The sequence below is a fragment of the Ochotona princeps genome, chromosome 4, assembly GCF_030435755.1.
Source record: "Ochotona princeps isolate mOchPri1 chromosome 4, mOchPri1.hap1, whole genome shotgun sequence".
Lineage (NCBI taxonomy): Eukaryota > Metazoa > Chordata > Mammalia > Lagomorpha > Ochotonidae > Ochotona > Ochotona princeps.
This window is the reverse complement of record NC_080835.1, coordinates 56,251,705-56,271,438: the sequence shown is the minus strand read 5'-3', so window position 1 is coordinate 56,271,438 and position 19,734 is coordinate 56,251,705. Positions and strand designations below refer to the sequence as shown.

Here is a 19,734-nt window from a genome sequence, read left to right as displayed (position 1 = left end):
CCAGGCCTGCCCCCAGCCCTGGTTCTAGCATGTGCCAGCCTCTGCTGTGGCCTAGCCTGGTCCATCCTACATCCCATTTGGCTTTTGTGCACACCCATGGGTGCTGTGGCTCAGCTCAACCTGACTCACCTCCAAATCTGGCCCTCATGTATACTGATGGGCGCCGCCACCTTACCCAGTCTTGTCTGTCCCCAGCCCTGGTTTTTGTGCTCAATGGTGGTAGGTACAGCCAATCAGGGGAGTGCCCACAGTTCCCCTGCCAGGCATGCTCCCAGCCCTAGATTTTTCACCTGCCAGGAGGGTAATGTGGTGAAAATTTTCATGATTTGCACCCAGTCCTGACATTTACTAGCTGATGCTACAGCCCAGCCTGGCTGGCCCACACTCATTCCGGCTCTTGTGCAGGCCAGCAAGTTCAGCAGGCTTACCCAATCCCTAGTTCCAGATGTCATACCAGTTTAAAGCAGTGTCTCAGCAGGGGAGTTCTGGAAGTTCACTTGCTAGGCATGCTCCCAGCCCTGGGTCTTGTTTGTGCCAGCAGGTATTATGGCCCAGTCTAAGATAGCTCCTTCTCAGTCTTGGCATATGGCAGCAGGTTCTGCAACCTGTCTCAGCCCAGCCTGTCCCTAGTTCAGCTCTTGCCAATGGGTATAGCAGCCTAGCTCAGCTTTGCTCACTCCTAGTCCCAGCCTTCAGGTGAATTGGTGGGTGGTGGTGTCCAATCTCGTCTCATCTAGACCCTGTCCTGACTCTCACTCATGCCAGTGTGTGCTATGAACTGTGATCCTACCCAGTCTGTCACTGGACAGTCACACATATGCCAATAGGTGCTGCAGCCCAGCCTGGTATGGCCTGCCTCCAGCTCTGGGTCTCACACTCACCAGTGGGAGTGTTGCCTAATAGTGGAATTCTCCCAAGTTCTACCAGGCCTGCTCCCAACAATGTATCTTATGTGTACTGGTAGGTGCTGCTGCCCAGAATGACATGGCCGGCTCCTAGTCCTAGCACTCCACTGCCGTGTACTATGTCCTAGCCTGACCAGCCCGTACTCATCTCGGCTCTCATTGATGGGTGCTACAGCCTAGCCCAGCCTGGCCTACTGGACCTGGCACTCATATGACCCAGTGGGTTCTGTGGCCTAGCCTGGTATGTCCCAAACCTGTTCTGGCTCCTGTGCGCCAGTGAGTGCTGGAGCCTAGCCCAGCTTGGCCTGCCTGCAAACCCGGCCCACACACATGCCAGTGGGTGCTACAGCCTTGTCCAACCTGATCCACCCACAGCTCTGGCACTCATATTTGCCAGTGGGAGCTGCAGAGTAATAGGGGAATTCCCCAAGTTTTCCTGCCAGGATTGCTTCCAGTTCAGATCTCATGAGTGCTAATGGATGCATTGGCTCTGTTTGGCGTGATCTGCCCTCAGTCCTGGCCTTTGCATGTTCCAGCAGTTGTTGTAGTCTGGCCCCACCAGACCTCCTCCCAATCTCAGCTTCTGCAAGTGTCAGGTGAGTTCTGTGGTCTAGCCTGGCTCGATCTGTCACCACCCCCGGCTGTCTATCTGTATAAACTGATAGGTGCTGTAGTTCCACAGAGGTGAACCCACAAGTCCCCTGCAGAATCTGCTGGATCAGAAATGAAGCAGCTGGAACACAAACTGGCACCTGTATGGGATGCCAGCACCACAGGTAGAGGATTAGCTTGCCAGCCACCATGCCAGCCTCATTTTTCTTTTTTGTAATGTAAGTCTTTAATGCTATAAACTTCCCTACAGATTTTATATGTTGTGCTTTCATTTTCAGTAAAGTTTTTTATTTTCTTTTTTAATTTCTTCAGTAAGCTGTTGATCATTCAGTGGCATGTTAATTTCTGTTTTTGTTGACTTCAAGTTTTATTCATTTGGAATCTGAAAATAGATATGACTTCAGTCTTATTAACTTGGCCTAGACTTGATTTGTGGCCTAATTATGTGGTCTGTCCTTGAAGATGTTACATGTGCTGATGAGAAGAATGCGTGTTCTGTAGCATTTGGGTGAAATGTTCTATAAATGTCTACTAGGTTCATTTGCTCGATAGTATGTTTCATCTCTGATTTATACTTGTTGGTTCTTTTTTTTTTTTTAAAGATTTATTTTATTTTTATTACAAAGTCAGATATACTGAGAGGAGGAGAGATAGAGAGGAAGTGGAGCTGCCGGGATTAGAACCAGCGGCCATATGGGACCAAGGCGAGGACCTTAGCCACTAGGCCACACTGCCAAGCCCTTGTTGGTTCTTTTTTGATCTGGATGACCTGCTCATTGATGAGAGTGAGGTATTGAAGTCCCCCACTTCATTGTATTAGAATCTGTCTCTCCTTTTATATCTAATAGTATTTTCAGTCTTGCATTTTTGCACGTATATTTATATTGTTATGTCTTCTTGCTGAATTGAATCTTTTTATCCTTTATTTCTTTTTACATTTTTGATTTAAAGTGTGTCTTATCTGATATGAGCAGGCTATGCCTGCATACCTTTTGTTCGCATTTACCCAGTATGTCTTTTTTTTTTGAAAGATTTATTTATTTTTATGACAAAGTCAGATATACAGAGAGGAAGATCTTCCATCCGATGTTTTTCACTCCCCAAGTGAGCTGCAACGGCCGGTGCGCGCCGATCTGATGCCAGGAATCAGTAACCTCTTCAAGGTCTCCCACGCAGGTGCAGGGTCCCAAAGCTTTGGGCCGTCCTTGACTGCTTTTCCAGGCCACAAGCAGGGAGCTGGATGGGAAGTGGAGCTGCTGGGATTAGAACCGGAGCCCATATGGGATCCCGGGGCGTTCAAGGCGAGGACTTTAGCTGCTAGGCCACGCCACTAGGCCCCGCTGCTGGGCCCCACCCAGTATGTCTTTTTCCAACCCTTCACTTTCAGTCTGTATGTGTATCTGTGAACTGAGTTTCCTGTAGGCAGCATATGTGAGTTTTGTTATTATTTTTTTTAAGATTTATTTATTTTATTACAAAGCCAGATATACAGAGAGGAGGAGAGACAGAGAGGAAGATCTTCAGTCCGATGATTCACTCCCCAAGTGAGCCGCAATGGGTCGATGTGCGCCGATCCGATGCTGGGAACCAGGAACCTCTTCCAGGTCTCCCACACGGGTGCAGTGTCCCAAGGCTTTGGGCCATCCTCAACTGCTTTCCCAGTCCACAAGCAGGGAGCTGGATGGGAAATGGAGCTGCCGGGATTAGAACCGGCGCCCACATGGGATCCCGGTGCGTTCAAGGCGAGGACTTAAGCCGCTAGGCCATGCCACCAGGCCCTGTTATTATTTTTAATCCATTCAGCCAACCTAAGTCTTTTGGCTGGATAATTTAATTCATTTATTTACATTCAAAGTTAATATTGATAGATAAGAACTAAGATCTGTCATTTTGTTGATTGGACAATGATTCTTCTTTTTCTGTTACTGATTTTTTTTTTTTTTAAAGATTTATTCATTTTATTACAGCCAGATATATACAGAGGAGAGACAGAGAGGAAGATCTTCCGTCCGATGATTCACTCCCCAAGTGAGCCGCAACGGGCCGATGCGCGCCGATCCGAAGCCGGGAACCTGGAACCTCTTCTGGGTTTCCCACGCGGGTGCAGTGTTCCAATGCATTGGGCCGTCCTCAACTGCTTTCCCAGGCCACAAGCAGGGAGCTGGATGGGAAGTGGAGCTTCCGGGATTAGAACCGGCGCCCATATGGGATCCCAGTGCTTTCAAGGCGAGGACTTTAGCCGCTAGGCCACGCCGCCGGGCCCTGTTACTGAATTTGGTAGTATCCTGTATTTTCATGTTTACTAAGACTGGTGTTGGTGAATTCTCAATATTTGCTTATCTGGATAATACTTTATTACTCCTTTTTTAAAATGTTTAATTTTTATTGGAAAGTCAGATTTTACAGAGAGGAGAGACGGAGAGAAAGATCTTCCATCTGCTGGTTCACTTCCCAAGTGGCCACAATGGCCAGAGTTCAGCTGATCTGAAGCCAGGATCCAGGAGCTTCCAGGTCTCCCGTGTGGGTACAGGGTCTCAATGCTTTGGGTCATCCTCTACTGCTTTCCCAGACCACAAACAAGGTGCTGGAAGGGAAGTTTGCAGCCGGGATATGAACCAAAGCCCATATGAGATCCTGGCACATATAAGGTGAGGACTTTAGTCACTAGGCTACAGTGCCAGGCCTGTTATTTATTTTTTTTATAGAGTTGTTTTCATATGAAAGGCAGATTTTTCTAACCAGAGGAGAGATAGATCTTTCATCCACTGGTTTATTCTCTAACTGGCTGCAATAGCCACAGCTGAACTGATCTGAAGCTGGAAACCAGGAGTTTTTTGCTCACCTCCCAAGTTGGGTGTAAGGGTCCAAGGCCTTGGAACCATCCTCTGCTATTTTGCCAGGCTGTAAGCAGAGAACTGGATTGAGTAGAGCAGCTGAAACATGAATTGGTGCCACTGCTTGCAGGCGGAAGATTAGTGTGCTACACCACCACGACTGGCCCCTAGTACTCCATTTTTAAAGGATTGCTTTGCTGGATATAATATTCTTGATTAGAAGATTGCTTTCTTTTAAGACCTTGAATATATCATACCTTTTTATTCTGGCTTGTAGAGTTTCCACTGAGAAGTCTACTGTTGAGCTAACTGGGCTTTCTTTTGTCTATCTTGATGTTTTTCTCTTACTGTTTTTAGGATTCTCTCCTTGTCTGTAACTTGATATTTTGGCAGTAATATGCCTTGGAGAAGACCTTTTAGTTGAACCTACTTGGAGTTCTTTGAGTTTATTGTATCTGCATGTCTAATTATCTTCCAAGACCAGAGAAATTTCCAACTATTAATTAGTAGATTGCAGCATCCTTTTTCCCTATTTGTCTCCATCGGGAATACCTACTATAAGAATATTTGGTTGTTTAATGGTATGCTACATTTTGTGTAGACTTTCTTCATTCCTTTTAATTGTTTTCTCTTTATTTTTGTCTGACTGGATTATTTCAAATTTCTTATCCTTAAGGTCAGAAATGCTTCCACTTGATCCTGTTCTGTTAAAACCCCCAGTTGTGGTGCTGGCACCTGATATAGCAGGTAAGCCTCTGCCCACAGTGCTGACATCCAATCTGGGTGCTGATTCTCATCTTGGCTGCTTCATTTCCATGTCAGTTTCTGCTGATGGCCAGGGAAAGCAGTGGAAGATGACCCAAGTTCTTGGGAGACCTGGGAGAAGTTCCAGACTTTTGGCTTTAGACCTGCTCAGCTCCAGTCATTGCAGCCATTTGAGGAGCCAACTGGTAGATGGAAGATCTCTCTTATAATTCTCTTAAAGAACAACAAGAACAACAATATATCTTCAAAATATGTGATTTATAAATAATGGCTAATTTTTAAAGAACTGTTGTGCTTTTTATTTTACTAAACAAAGATTTCATCTCCAATTTTTATCATTGGAAAGGCAGATTTAGAGAGAGAATGAGAGACAGAAAGATCTTCCATCTGCTGGTTCATTCCTCAGTGGCTACAATCGCTGAAGCTGAGCTGATCTGAAGCTAGGAGCCAGGAGCCTTCTCCTGGTCTCCCATATGAGTGCAGGGTCCCCAGGCTTTAGGTCATCCTCTGCTGCTTTCCTGACCACAAGCAGGGAGCTGGACTGGAAGTAGAGTAGCCAGGACATGATATGGCACCTGTGTGGGATGCTGGTGCAGGAGCTTAAGAACTTGAGCCATCTTCTTCTACCTTCCCAGGCCATGAGCAGGGAACTTGATCAGAAGTGGAGCAGCTGGGGTACAAACTTGCGTTCACATGGGATGCTGGTGCCTTAGGCAGAAGACTAACAAGCTATGCCACTGGCGCTGGCCCCTCTACTTTCTTAAATCTATGGCATATAGTTACAATGTTTTAATGTCCTGCCTTCTAATTCTATCATCTAAAATGTTGCTAAAGTATTAATGCTTTATGGTTTGTTTCTTTTTTGTGTATCTGCTATTTCACAAAACTCAATAGTAGGCTTAATGAAGTTTACTTTGTAGGTTCTTTCCTGTGTTTAAAAACTTATTCTTGAGCTTTGTTCCAGAGTAGAGGCAAAATAATTAGAAATACTTTGATTCCTTCAAAGTTTATTAGTAAGCTTCCTTGCAGCACACCATAGCAACCATTTATGTAGGCCTAATTTTCCTCCACTACTGAAACTCTTTCTGAATATGCTATGTAATTCCACATGCATCATTAGCTGTAGGATGAAACTTCATTCTTGTGCTGTAAATTCAGTATATTTTTGGTGATTATAAGCTTTTGTAATCCAACTATCCTTGATTAGAATATCTATAGAGACACGAGCGTTGTGTCACAGCTAGCTGGGTTGTTCTGGTGATGCTGGCATCCTATGTCAGAGTGCTGGTCTGGCTGCTGGCTGTTCTTCCTGCTCATCAGCCTGGGAAGGCAGTGCATGGTGGACCAAGTTTTTGGCCCTTCCTCCCACATAGAAGACCCAGATGGGCTTCCTGGCTTCTGGCTTCAGATCCTGACCCAGTGGCCATTTGGGTTATGAACCAAGAAATGGAAGACCTCTGTCTTTCCTTGTGTCTGTCCCTCTATCTTCCAAACATAAGTAAATAAATAAATATGTATATAATAGAAATAAACCTTTAAAAATCATGTTTCTGTAGAATAGGAATAGAATGTATTAACAGGAGCTATACTAGATCCTGATTCTTTCATTTGTCCTTTCAGCACAAAGGTGAATGATGTCTAACAAGGCCAGCAGGATTAAGTCCATAAATACAAGAATATCGAAAAAGGATAGCTCATGGATTAAAAAAATCTTCAACTACAGATGCTATATCACCTTCCTCACTGGCTGCTACAGTTGCCACTGGAAATTCAGACAATGGGAAGAAACTAAACTTGGATCGTGTTGCTGTCCTCGGGTACAGAGATATGGGGAAGATATTGTGCTGTGTTTTTCTCTGATGCAGGGAGCAGGGACTGGGCCTTCGTGCAATGAAGGCTCGTTAGTCTCCAGAACTGTAGGTTCTGGGACTCCACTTCTAAGAAAGTACTGCACCAATTCTAGAGCCAAAGTTAGACTTCCTGAAACATGTAATTGATGTGTTATTTTCTTTCACTTTGTCTTTTTTGCTTATTTTACATTTATATATTGCAAGAGTAATGTTCTGGTGCAGTTGTTTCTGCTTTTGGATTATAGGAATACCTGAAACTTTGTTTTATTTTGTTTTGCTTTTTAAGATTTATTTAGTTTGAAAGTCAGTGAGAAGAAGGGAAGAGATTGATCTTCTGTGCACAGATGGCTGCAACAGTTGGTGCTAGGCCAGACCAAAGGCAGGAACCTAGGAGCTAGGAACTTCGTATGGATCTCCCACATGCCTGGCAGAGTCCCATGTGCTTGCAACAGCTGCTGCTGCTTTCCCCAGAACATTAGCAGGGAACTAATTTGGAAATGGAGCAGTAGGACTTGAACTGGCATTCTTGGGGTCTAGGCATCACAGGTGATGGCTTTACTTGCAGTTTCACAATGGTGATCCTAAACATGCCAATGCTTTAATTTACTCTTCTCTATTGGTTTTCCAATGAAGCAATCAATGCTCATGAGAAGCAAGCAAAAACCATATGGGTAACAAGGTGATTTTATTACTTGTGACGCCAGTGCCTACTTTCTTTCTGATAAAACCTATAACAAGCCTGGAGGTGGTGTATGGTCCAGCTCTATTGAAAGCCTTTTTTTCCTTCCCTCTTAGCCATATGTTGAGACCTTCTGGTGGGCTATCTGATGTAAGAGATCAAATGATGAGCACAGTGATGTGAGATGAGGGGGGAATCAAATGCCATATATTCACTTGTTTATAAATAAGATTCAGCTAGAGTTCAAGAATTTGGCTTCTTAGATTTTGAATTTTTTAAAAAAGATTTGTTTATTATTTGAGAGAGTTACAGAGAAGGTGGAAAGATACTTAGAGTCCTTGCATCTGTTGTTTCACTCCCCAAATGGCCACAACAACAGGGATTGGGACAGTTTGACTCTAGGAGCCAGGAACTTTATCCTGGTTTCCCATGTGGGCACAGGGATCAAGTACGTGGACCCTCTTTTACTTTACCAGGTCCGTTAGTGAAAGCTGGGTTGGAAGCAGAGAGCCAGGACTCTAGTCAGTTCCTGTGTGGACAGTGGCTCAACCCAACCCATTAAGCCGTTACTTCTAGCCCCAAATTTCAAATTTCTTACATCTGAAGTGGGATGTTCAAGAAAAAGAGAGGGTAATGAGAGACTGTCCAATGTTTTTCCTGCCCAGATGTTTCTGTTATTTACTCGGGGTCAAAGGGGCAGAAGTGTTTCAAACATGGTTTGCACTCTCAAAGAACTTATAGTCTACAGAGGAGAAAGATGACTACAATCTCAGTATGTCATGGAAGTGCTCTAATTGTGTATATGATTACATGCTCAGACATTTAAGAGGCCAAAGGCTGGACTGCAGTTGGTTCATGTGCCCACTGTTTCCTTCCTGTGCCCACATCTGGATCATGCACTCCCGGGTGGTTCTGTAGTTTTTAACATGACAGAATTAGCCCCAGTGCCAGCATCTGCTAACTGATGCTGCGGCAAAGCCCAACCAACCCTCACCCATTCTGATTTATGTTTGCACCAATAGGGACAGTATTCTATGCCTGGCTCTTCCCTAATCTGGCTCACATGGCCCACAGGTGTTGTAGCCCTGCTGGCCCCCATCCCAACACATGCTCTCCAGTGGGTGAGGTGTTCTAGCAGAGGAGCCCTCCACATTCCCCCTACCAGCTTTACCCCTTCCCTCCCCGGTTCTCACATGTGCTGGTTGGGCACTGCAGCCCAATCTGGCATGGCCCACCTCACCTGTGCATTTGCCCATGGATGCTATAGCCTAGCCCAGCCCTGCCTACTCCCAATTCCAGCTGATGGGGGTTAAATTCTATCCCAGCCCAGCATGTACCCAATCCCAGCTGTAATGTGTACTGATATGTGTTGTGACCATACCTGGCCTGACCCACACTCTGTTCTTGTGCTTGGATTTGCCAGCAGGTGATGTGAACTGGTTCAGCCTGATCTGCCCCCGACCTGTGCCAAATATATGGTGGTGGGTACCTATCTCTGGCCTGGTCTGGGCTGTTCCCTATCATGCTTCTTGCGCTTAGCTGCAGGGACTGTGTCCTGCCAGAGGAGTTGCCCAGGCTCCTCCATCAGAACCTCTCCCAATGCCAGATCTCACACATACCAGTGGGTCCATGGGCCAGCCCTACTTAGTCCACCTTCTGTTCTAGCAGGAACAGTGGCCTTTGCTGACTGGCGTTCAACCCATTCTAGTTCTTACTGTTGGGTGTTTCAGCCCAACCAAGGCTCGTCCATACTCAGATACAGCTCACACATGGCTCAATGGGGGCAGAGACCTAGCCTAGTCTGTCCTACATCTACCCAGAGCACCAAATGGTGTTGGAACCTAGCCCGGTTTGGTGTGTCCAGTTACAGTTCACACTTGTGCCAAGGGAGACTGCAGCCATATCCAGACCAGTACACAGCCCCAACTCCAGTCCCTGCACTCACCAATGGGAACCCCAGCCTAACTAGGGTGTCCTCTTAGCTCCCCAACTGGGCCTGTTCCCAGCCATAGATTGCACACATGCCAGTGGTTGTTCTGATCAGCTTGGCATAGCCCCTCACTTGTCTTGGCCTTTGCCTGAGATGCTGTGGTCCAGTGTCCCTGGCACATTACAGACCAGTCCTTGTAAGAGCCTAGCTTGGCATGACCTGTGCTCCAGCCTGATTGCTGTTCTTCCTTGTGAGCTGAGGTTTGCTTGGCCCTGCCTAGTCTGCCCTATTCCATAATCAACCCACACATTAGCCAGCAATTGGAGCTACTTTGCCCAGCTTGCCCGACCCGCAGGCCTGGATCATGTGATAACCAGTGGGAGATATGACCCTCTAGGGGAGTTTCCCAAGTTCTTCCACTTGACCCACTCCCAGACCCAGTTCTCATACATGCCAGTGGGTGTTTGGCCAGTGTCCGGCATAGTCTGCTCTTTCATTTGGCCTTGTATGAGCTAGTGAATGTTGCAGCCCTGCCTACCCCACACTCTATTTAGGATGCACATTTGGGTGCTGCTGCCTTGACCTTCCCAGAGTGTTGTCAATTCCTTTACCTGTGAATGATGGCAGGTTTCTTGGTCACACCTAGCTCATCCCATCACCACCCCAACTCTTGAGCTAACCAGTGGGACTAGTGTTGCCACAGGGTTTGGCCCACACATTCCCCACAGAATCTATCCCAGGAAATGGTTCTCTCATGTGCTGGTTAATGTCATGGCTCTGCCTAATGTGACCTGTCCCTTGATCCAACATTCTGTCAGGTATTAGGATCTGGACCTGCTAGACAAGCCCCCGACCTTAGCTTTTGATGGACTGGTATCTGGTGGTCAGCATTATTAGGTGATAACAAGTTCTACACAGGACTCAAAGAAGGCTGGTATATCAGTGTGACCCATAAAGATCATCTAGTCTCTCTCCAAACCAGCAAGTCTCAGTACCCTCTCTTACCTTCAAGGAAAGGTTACTCTGTTGTTGGAGTCCTTCAGGAATGATTGCCAACCCAGAAGCACAGTGAGTTAAACATGGAGGTACTTAGGCAGCAATTCATACCCCAAATCCCCAGAACTCGCTGCCAGGCAGCCAGCAGGAGGAGCCTGGCACCAGCAGCGTGTTGGAAGTTCTCCCACCCAGACCCCAAGGTCGCACCATCCGGTTGCACCCACCACATGATGTTGGTGTTGGGTGGATCCTGGGCCTGCTCTGTTCTCTAGAATTTCCCTCTCCGTGTACTCACCAGGAAGGGAGAAGCCTCGAGCTTGGGCAGGCCTGGGGACAGCTTACCGCATAGTCGTGGTGGCTGGAATCAAGTATGGAGTCCAGCTCGGCCTGGGACCTCCCAGGTAAGATTTTTGTTTCCACATTCTCTCTCTCTTTTTTTTCCCCCCCTGTATCTGGGGTAAGGAGGAAGATAAAGGGAGACGCCCTACCCATATTTTTTCTGGTTTTAACAGATTAAAAGTAGTGTCATCTTAGTGGGTAAAATGTCTTCTTTTTTTTCTTTAAAGAGTTATTTATTTTTATTTTTTTAAGATTTATTTTTATTGCAAAGTCACATATACAGAGAGAGGAGGAGAGACAGAGGAAAATCTTTCGTCCGATGATTCACTCCCCAAGTGACCGCAACAGCTAAAACTGTGTTGATCCAAAGTCAGGAGCCAGGAGCTCCTCCAGGTCTCCACGCTGGTGCAGGGTCCCACGGCCTTGGGCTGTCCTAACTGCTTTCCCAGGCCACAAGCAGGGAGCTGGATGGGAAGCAGAGCTGCCGGAATTAGAACCGGCACCCATATGGGATCCCAGCATACTCAAGGTGAGGACTTGAGCTGTTAGGCCACCGTGCTGAGCCCCTTTAAAGAATTATTTATTTTAAAGGGAAAGTGAGAGAGAAAGAGAGAGAGATGAAGAAAGCAAGTAGTCTTCCATCTGCTGGTTCAGTCCCCAAATGAGCATGACATTTAGGGCTGGGCCAGGCCGCAGCTAGAAGCCAGGGGCTTCATCTCAGTTGGATGCAAGGGCCCCAGTAGTTAGGCCATCTGCTGATAGAGTAGAATTGAAAGTGGTTTAGCCAGGATTTGAGCTGTTGCCCATGTGGAATGTTGGCATTTGCAAATGGTAACTTAACCTAGCACATTATAATGCTGGCCCAGAAGGCTTTTGAGATTAGCGTGCTAATAGACCTCTGCCTACAGTGCTGGCATTTGTGCTGGTTTGAATCCTGGCTGCTGCACTTCCCATCCAGTGCCCTGCTTATGGCTTGGGAAGCAGCAGAGGATGGCCCAAGTCCTTGGGACTCCACACCCAAGTGTGAGACTCAGAAGAAGCTTCACGCTGCAGGCTTTAGATCCAGTCAGCTCTGGCCATTTAAGGCATGAACCAGTGAATCAAAGATTCTTTCTCTGTGTCCCGTTGTTTCTCTCTCTCTCTCTGTCTCTCCTCTCTGTAATTCTGCCTTTCAAATGAAAACTAAAACAGTAAAAATATATTTTTTTAATGATACAATTTTATAGGCTCAGGGATTTCCCATACCACCCTCCCCTAAAACAGTGAAAATCTTTAAGGAAAAAGTATTATCACTCAGATGGCAACCCAAGTCATCCTGTGGCATAGCTGTTTTGTACTCTTCAGTGATGGCTGTTAAGTTTCAACTTAATGCTTAAAGAGACCATCTTGGCTCTGAGCGCACGTGGATCTGGATTCTACTCTTGCTAATGCTACTATTCTGGTAATCTTGAGTCAATTACTTTACCTCTTTGATTTTTCACTTGTGCAAAGTGTGATTAGCAGTATCTAAGTTACATGACTCTTACCATAAATAAATCAAATGAAAGTGACTTTTGAACTCCTTAGATTTGTGCTGGAATAAAATAGCTACTAAAAATGTTTATTCCGTAACTCTGGTTCCTCTTTCCACTAATAAATGTGTAGATAAATGACTGAATTAACGGATGGTGAATGAGTGAATTCATGAATGGGACACCAAACATTTTGTAGATTGAGATTAGATGAACCTAGCTTGTGGTTGCTGAGACAAACTACATTCAAAAACTACTAAATATTGTCAGTATAGAGATTTGCTACACAAAGATTTCTTTTCCTAAAAGTAAAAACAATGTAGTGTTAGATGAAAATACCTGATTATAGCTCAGTGTGGTTTAGTAGGGGGCATGTACAGCTTCAGTAAGTGTAAAGGTCCCTCTGGCCTGCGGTGGTAATGTATGGTGTGTGGGCCTGCCCTTTGGCGGGATGTGCAGACACTGCTGAGGTAACATGGATAAATGGAGCTAACGTTACGTTCTTTCTATTCACAGAAAGAGCAAGTCTTTTTTGTATTCCTGGTCATTTCATTTATCCTATCTGTGATTTTGCTGTTTATGTGGATTGAAATGTCAAATGAATACTTTGGCTTTGACTGGTAAGTTTCTCTTTTTACATTTTCATTTATTTAAGTAAGGGCTGTTTGGTTTGATAGTTAGGTGAATTTTGACCTCACACTGCAAGTGGAAAGTAGACAAATTGCTCTTTTCCGTAGCTTGTGGGTGAGAGGCCTGACTCTGGGGGCATTATATGTTGTTGAAAACCTTGTTTCTGCCTGTGCTCGGACTCTCACTTCACCATATCTCAACATCTCAGGTGATGAACGATTCTTCCTCAGATAATGATTCCCCAAAACCTATTTGCTTAATACCTACACCAGTTGAACTTGATGATTTCTGTCTGTGAACTCTGCTTTCTCTCAGGCTTCTGTTGCCTCCTTTTGTCCTTAAGGGACTTTCTGGCACTCTGAACGTAGCACTTTTTCATAGCTAAACTGCTCCTGGTCTGCTGTCAGACCTTTCAGTTTTTCTGGCATAATGCCTTCTTTTTTTTTTCCATTAATTTTATTTTTGATGATTTTTACATAGTTGATTAGGGTGTGAAGGGTCAAGGGCTGGAGGAAGGTGGGTGAGACCATTATTTCCATATTCTCTTTTTTCCTTCCTGTGTCTGAGGGAAATGGAAAGATAGGGGGAAAAGCCACATCCAGCCTCCCCTTAGCATAATGCCTTCTAACCTTGCTGTAAACTTTACCTTTTATTTGGAATTTGAGAGAGAAGGTTATGTTCAAGTATGACACTTAGCTTTTTTTTGCTGTATAATGTTTGTTTGCAAGGCAGAGTGACAGAGGAGAAATAGACATTAATCTGTCTGCTTGTTCATTTGCCAAATGACTGCTACAGATAGAGCTTGGCCAGGTTGAAGCCAGGAGGCAGGAACCCCATCTGGTCTGCTTGGGCTATTCTCTGCTTCCTTTTCAGGTACTTTAGGAGAAAGCAAAATTAGCAGAGTAATTGAAACTTTAAAAGTGGAATACAATTTATTTTATCCAGTACAGGAGAAAATATATTGCTATTACAAATGTGCAAAATATGCAGAAAATGACAATACACATTTTCAAACAAAAATCATTGGTATGTAATATCTCGCCTTTTCTATGCTTATTTTTTGGTTATTCTCATAAAATAGATATTTTTGCTCTTTTGTTAAAATATTTATAAACATTTTATATTAAAACTCCTTAAGAATATCATTTAACATGGTTTCAAAATATTACCTGAAAATACTGTTGACACACTTAGCAATTTTTTAATGTTGGACATTGAGTGCTTCCAATTTTCTTGTTTTTGTAAAATAATGAGAAATTTTTATATTCAGACAAAGGTTCTTAGAGTGGATTCCTACAAGTGGCATTACTGAGTCAACAATGAACATTCACAAGGTCGTGATGTGAATTCCCAAAGTCTTTTCTAAAGAGACTATAGCAAATTCCACTTAACAAAAGCTATTTATAACCATTTCTGTTTTAATCTGCATTGGCAGCATCAAATATTCTAATTTTAAATGCTTTAAAAATTTTCCTGGAAAATTATATTTTCTTTATTTTTATTTTGTTTTACTTTAAATCATTAACTTTCAAACCAGTTTATTTAGCACATTATTTTCATTTTTTGTTTGTTTTTCTTCTTTGCCCACTTTTATCCTTTGGGGGGTCTTCATTAAGTTTTCTTGTCAGGGTGTTTGTAATCTTTATTATCTATGGACTAGATCTGGGTTATTATAGCACTTGCATTTCAATCCGTAGTATCTGTATTTCAAACTGATATATAAAGTAATATTTGTTTATAAATTAAAAAATTAACCCTTTGATCTGTACTTGATGAGGTTTGTATAAAAAGCTAATATCCAAGTTTTTTGGATTTTTTCCTCCTTTGTAAATTCTAGGAATTAACCCTGTAGGACTAGTGTGACGGTGTTGAAAAAAATCTCTGGTTTTTATTCTTTTTTTTTTTTTAAAGACTTATTCATTTATATTGAAAAGTCAGATATACAGAGAGGAGGAGAGACAGAGAAGATGATCTTCCATCTGTTGATTAACTCCCCAAGTGACCACAACGGCCGGACCCGGCACATGCAAGGCGAGAGCTTTAGGCACTAGGTTACTGCTCCGGGCCCTTTGGTACTCATTCTACACTGCTCAGTTTGTTCATTCTTCTGTTACAAATGTCCCAGTTGAGCACTTAGCCAGAAGTCATTTTTTGAAGTTGTTATTTCAAGTAAATGGCCAAAAGGGTGCTCACAAGTTTTTGCATTAACCACAAACAAGGCTAAGGAACTTGTGAAGTTTTCCTTATAGCATCCACTTGTGATCCTCTGCTCCTGGGCAGTCCACAAGTTGAGCCAGTTTTACACGTGTGAGTTGAAGTGAGGCCTTCAGTCCTAGTGCAGAGTTATTGTATGTTTTTGAATAGACTTAATCTTATTTTCTTCATACATATTTACCTTAAAAATAGTAGTTTTATATGATATTAATGTTTCCAGAATAGTTTTGTGCAGTTAATTTTTTCCAACATTTTTTTTTTAATCTTTCTGTGTCTTATGTTTTGGAAGCTTCTCGTAAACAACATATGTTAGGTTTCTTAAATGTAACTTGGTAAATTTGTCATTATGTCCTAATAAAAGAATATCACTCTACTAACATAACTGTAGGTATATTTAAATTTACATTCATCATCTTCCTGATACTGTAATAGTTTTATTAATTTTATATTCTTTTTTCTCTTAAGAATTTTTAAAAAGACTAATCTCTTTGAAAGGCAAGCTGACAAAGAGAAGGTTGAGATAGTAAGAAATCTTACTGCACTGAATCACTCCCCTGATGGCTACAACAGTCAGCTCTGGGCATTTAGGAACTTCACCCTGGTCCCCCACATGAATGGCAGCGGATACATGAGCAGGAAGCTGGATGGGAAACAGAGTAGCTGGGGCTCAAACTGGCACTCCTGATATGGCGGCTTAGCCTGATACGCCACAACACTAGCCTTGTAGCTGTTTTTTATTATTTCACTTTTTCATGTATTAATTTTAAAAGGTTACCCATATTTTCTGTCCTGCCGCTCTTGTTTTTCCTGTGTGTTCTCAAAATTACAGTATGTAATCTTTATTCATCAAATTTTAATTAACTAATTAGCTTTTTGCCCTTTTTTGATAAGGATCTTGAAACACCCTAACTTTATCTCTGTTATGCATCATTATCATCATATATTTTAATCCTACGCATATTTTCAACCATAAATCACATTAGTTTTTATAATTAGTATTCATTTATACTAATCTACATATTTAAATTTTAATTTTTTGGTAAAGATTGACTTACTTTAAAGAGTTACAGAGGTAGAGGGAGAGAAAGAGATCTTCCATTTGGTGGTTCACTCTTCAGATGATTCTCTTATCTCCCTCCATTTTCTTATGCCTCAGCAAGCCTGCTTGTCCCTATCATAGATGGAGAGGCTGCTGGTTTCTGCTTTATTTTAAAGATTAAAATACATTTTTTTCAGGGTCCTTTTTCTGGAAACAGGATTCTGGGTCTTCGGTTCCATAATTTTTCTGAGCATACTTGGGACCCTGACTGCCTATACTACATTGCTTTTGGTGAGTAACGCTTCCCATTAGTCTTGCTTGGGAAATAGTATCCAATTGGGGTTAGGAGACTTAAAAACCTAAATAGCACTCATGTCTAAGTGGAGTTGGGTTTACATCAGCTACTTGGTTAGTCACAAGGACCTGAGACTGGGGACTAGCACTTAGAGCGTGTGTCTTACCAGTTTGGCCCTCCATTCTTGTTTCATAGTCTCTTTGAGCATTCATTCAGAATTATCATTTTACCATAAAAAGAATGAAACATTGTCTTTTGCAACTGAATGGGTGCAGCTGGAAACTATTCTGCTTAGTAAAATAAGCCAGTCTGAAAAATACAAATATATGTTTTCCTTAATCTGTGCTGGCTAATACATAGAGTACCAACGTGTAATCTATAGATGCTGGAGTGATATCCTGGGATTTGATCATTGTTACAGTCTTGGTTTATGCACCCAAGGAATAGTAGGCTTTTTCTGTTTTGTTTTGACTTTTTGTTCTTTGTGTTACTATTTTCTACCTGTCTGGTATTGATGGAGTGGCAAGCCTGTTAAGGAAGGAGGAGGGTGTGGGTTGAGTGGGAAATAAGAGTAAGCTCCTAAATCTGTATTGTAATTTTTGTGAAATTTGTCCACATCACGTAAGTAAATTAAAAGATAGCAAAATAAGAAATTATACATTTGGGAGTCAGAAAATATAGTATAGACACTAAGCGTGAACTGTGCAGTGCAGCATTTCTAGATGCGATTGGCCTTTGAAATGTAGCCTATTCAAATTGGGGTGTGCTCTAGGTATAATATATACAGGAGATTTCCAAGACTTAGAAAAAAAGAAAATGTCCATAATATGAATTGACTACATATAATAATAATAATTTGGATTTATTGGGTCAAATAAAGTACATTATAAAAAAAAAGAATTGTTAGTTTAGACAACCATGGTTTCAAATTACCAGTTCTTGTGGGAATTTATGAATTTGTTAAATTTGATGAATTTTGGAAATGCTAGTAACCTAGCTCAGATATAAATGACATTTTAGCAGAAGTCTTTAGTCAGTAGTATAATCCTTACTCTGTTTTCTGACTTTGTCATGCAAAAGAAGTCTGCAGAAAATTGAAGGTTGATAGGTGGACACTATTGGGTTAATTTTTTGCTTCCACTTTTGCTTGTACATAGGAAAAGGACTGTTTCTGTGATTTTACAATTCCCTTTCCCTGCTGATAACCAGTCTGATACAGGGCAACTTGTTCTCCAAATCTGTTGGCATTGCATTTTTTCCAACAGAATGGATGAATTATTATGCAAACATAACATTGTCTTGAAGTTCCAGTTATACAGAAATCAGTAACACAGGCAATTTCTTTCTTTTTTTTTTAAGATTTCTTTTTCTTTTTTTTTTAAAAAAGATCTATTTTATTTTATTACAAAGTCAGATATACACAGAGGAGAGACAGAGAGGAAGATCTGTCCGATGATTCACTCCCCAAGTGAGCCGCAACGGTTGGTGCTGCGCTGATCTGAAGCCGGGAACCTGGAACCTCTTCCGGGTCTCCCACACGGGTGCAGGGTCCCAATGCATTGGGCCGTCCTTGACTGCTTTCCCGGGCCACAAGCAGGGAGCTGGATGGGAAGTGGAACTGCCGGGATTAAAACCGGCACCCATATGGGATCCCGGTGTGTTCAAGGCGAGGACTTTAGCTGCTAGGCCACGCTGCTGGGCCCAAGATTTATTTTTCAATTGGAAAGTCACATAGAGAAGAAGAGAGACAGAGAGGAAGACCTTCTATCTGCTGATTCACTCCCCAAGTGGCAGCAATGCTGGAGCTGAGCTGATCCAAAGCCAGGAGCCAGGAGCTTCTTCTGGGTCTCCCATGCAGGTGCAGGGTCCCAAGGCCTTGGGCCATCCTCGACTGCTTTCCCAATCTACAGACAGGGAGTTGGATGGGAAGTGAAGACTGCCAGGACAGGAACCAGTGGTTATATGGGATCCTGGCATGTTCAAGGCGAGAACTTTGTCACTAGGGTACCGCTCTGGGCCCAACAATTTCTATTTTTAGACAGGATGCTTCACAGAACTAGTATGAGATAGGAAGCTTATTGGGATGGAGGGACACTAGATACATATTTGGGAGTGTCAAAGACCGTACTGAGCTGAGGGAACATCATGGAATAATGGAATGTTCTGTGAAGAAGGAAGTATCAGTTCTATTTTGGTATAAAGTATAATGAAGAATAATAGGGAACCATGGCTGAAGAGCTAGGTTTGTAACATGTCAGAAGCCCAGAAAATAAAGATAAAACATTTGGCATAAAGTTTCTATTTTAGAGAATTGTTTTGAAAGTTGGAAACAGAGAATGCTATATACAGACCAATTGGAAGCTTCCCTTTAGTTGAAACAATGGAAATGACATATGTGTTTTGGGCCAAAATCTGGCCACTAAATATTAATACTTTCTTTCACAATAAACCTGAAATGATATAATTAGCTGCTAAGGAGGAGACAAGTGCTGGTGTCCAATCAAACAGCTTATTTAACAGTGTATTTTGTATTTTCTGCTCTGCCTCTTTTGGATGCATACAATGGCAATAAAGGTAAAAAAACAAAAGGAGGGAAATGTGTGTTTACATTTAATAAAATGATATTTTGTCAGAATGAATAAAGAACAAGTAGAATAATTTTTGTTAAAAACACCAGTGCACATATCATTAATATTGTTATTTGAGGACTCCTGTTATCAGTTTCCAGCCCCAGGTTGACTCGGTGACTGGCTAGATTCAGATTCAGATCTCAGATGAATGTTTACCAATGGGATTCAGATGCATACCCCAGATAGACTGAATATTAACCAGTGGAATTCAGATGTGGATCTCAGAGATTGAATATTTACCAGTGTTGACAGCAATTGCAGCATCAACGTTGGATTCTCAAGGAAAAGCTTTTCAGTGACCTGGGAAGGATATCCTTTGACCTCTGTTGTCTAAAACTCCAAGTAAAAGCAGGTGTAAAGTCCATCGTGGGGGAATGAGGTAGACAGGAACTGAAGAAGGCCATCAGTGTGGTGAATTATTATGAAATGTCATAATGTTCTTGGAGGTGCTGGTGGGAGTTACTAACAGGAGGTCATGTTTAAAGTGGCTGTGGAAGGGTTAGTG

The 19,734-nt window shown here is 42.8% G+C and overlaps 1 protein-coding gene across 9 annotated transcripts in view; it reads left to right on the top strand.

The window, feature by feature from the left end:
• The window catches only part of LOC101526495 (glycerophosphodiester phosphodiesterase domain-containing protein 4), a 94,113-nt gene that overhangs the window by 17,006 nt on the left and 57,373 nt on the right, over positions 1-19,734 (top strand). For 5 of the 9 annotated variants that reach the window (XM_058663626.1, XM_058663627.1, XM_058663628.1 and 2 more), the window contains exons 2-5: positions 5,028-5,098; positions 6,737-6,933; positions 12,938-13,041; positions 16,502-16,595. In XM_058663626.1, coding sequence (XP_058519609.1) covers positions 6,748-6,933; positions 12,938-13,041; positions 16,502-16,595 — 384 coding nt within the window. In that variant the 5' untranslated portion in view covers positions 5,028-5,098; positions 6,737-6,747. The remainder of the gene's footprint in view (positions 1-5,027; positions 5,099-6,736; positions 6,934-12,937; positions 13,042-16,501; positions 16,596-19,734) is intronic. The other 4 variants (XM_058663623.1, XM_058663624.1, XM_058663622.1 and 1 more) reach the window with 1 other exon arrangement.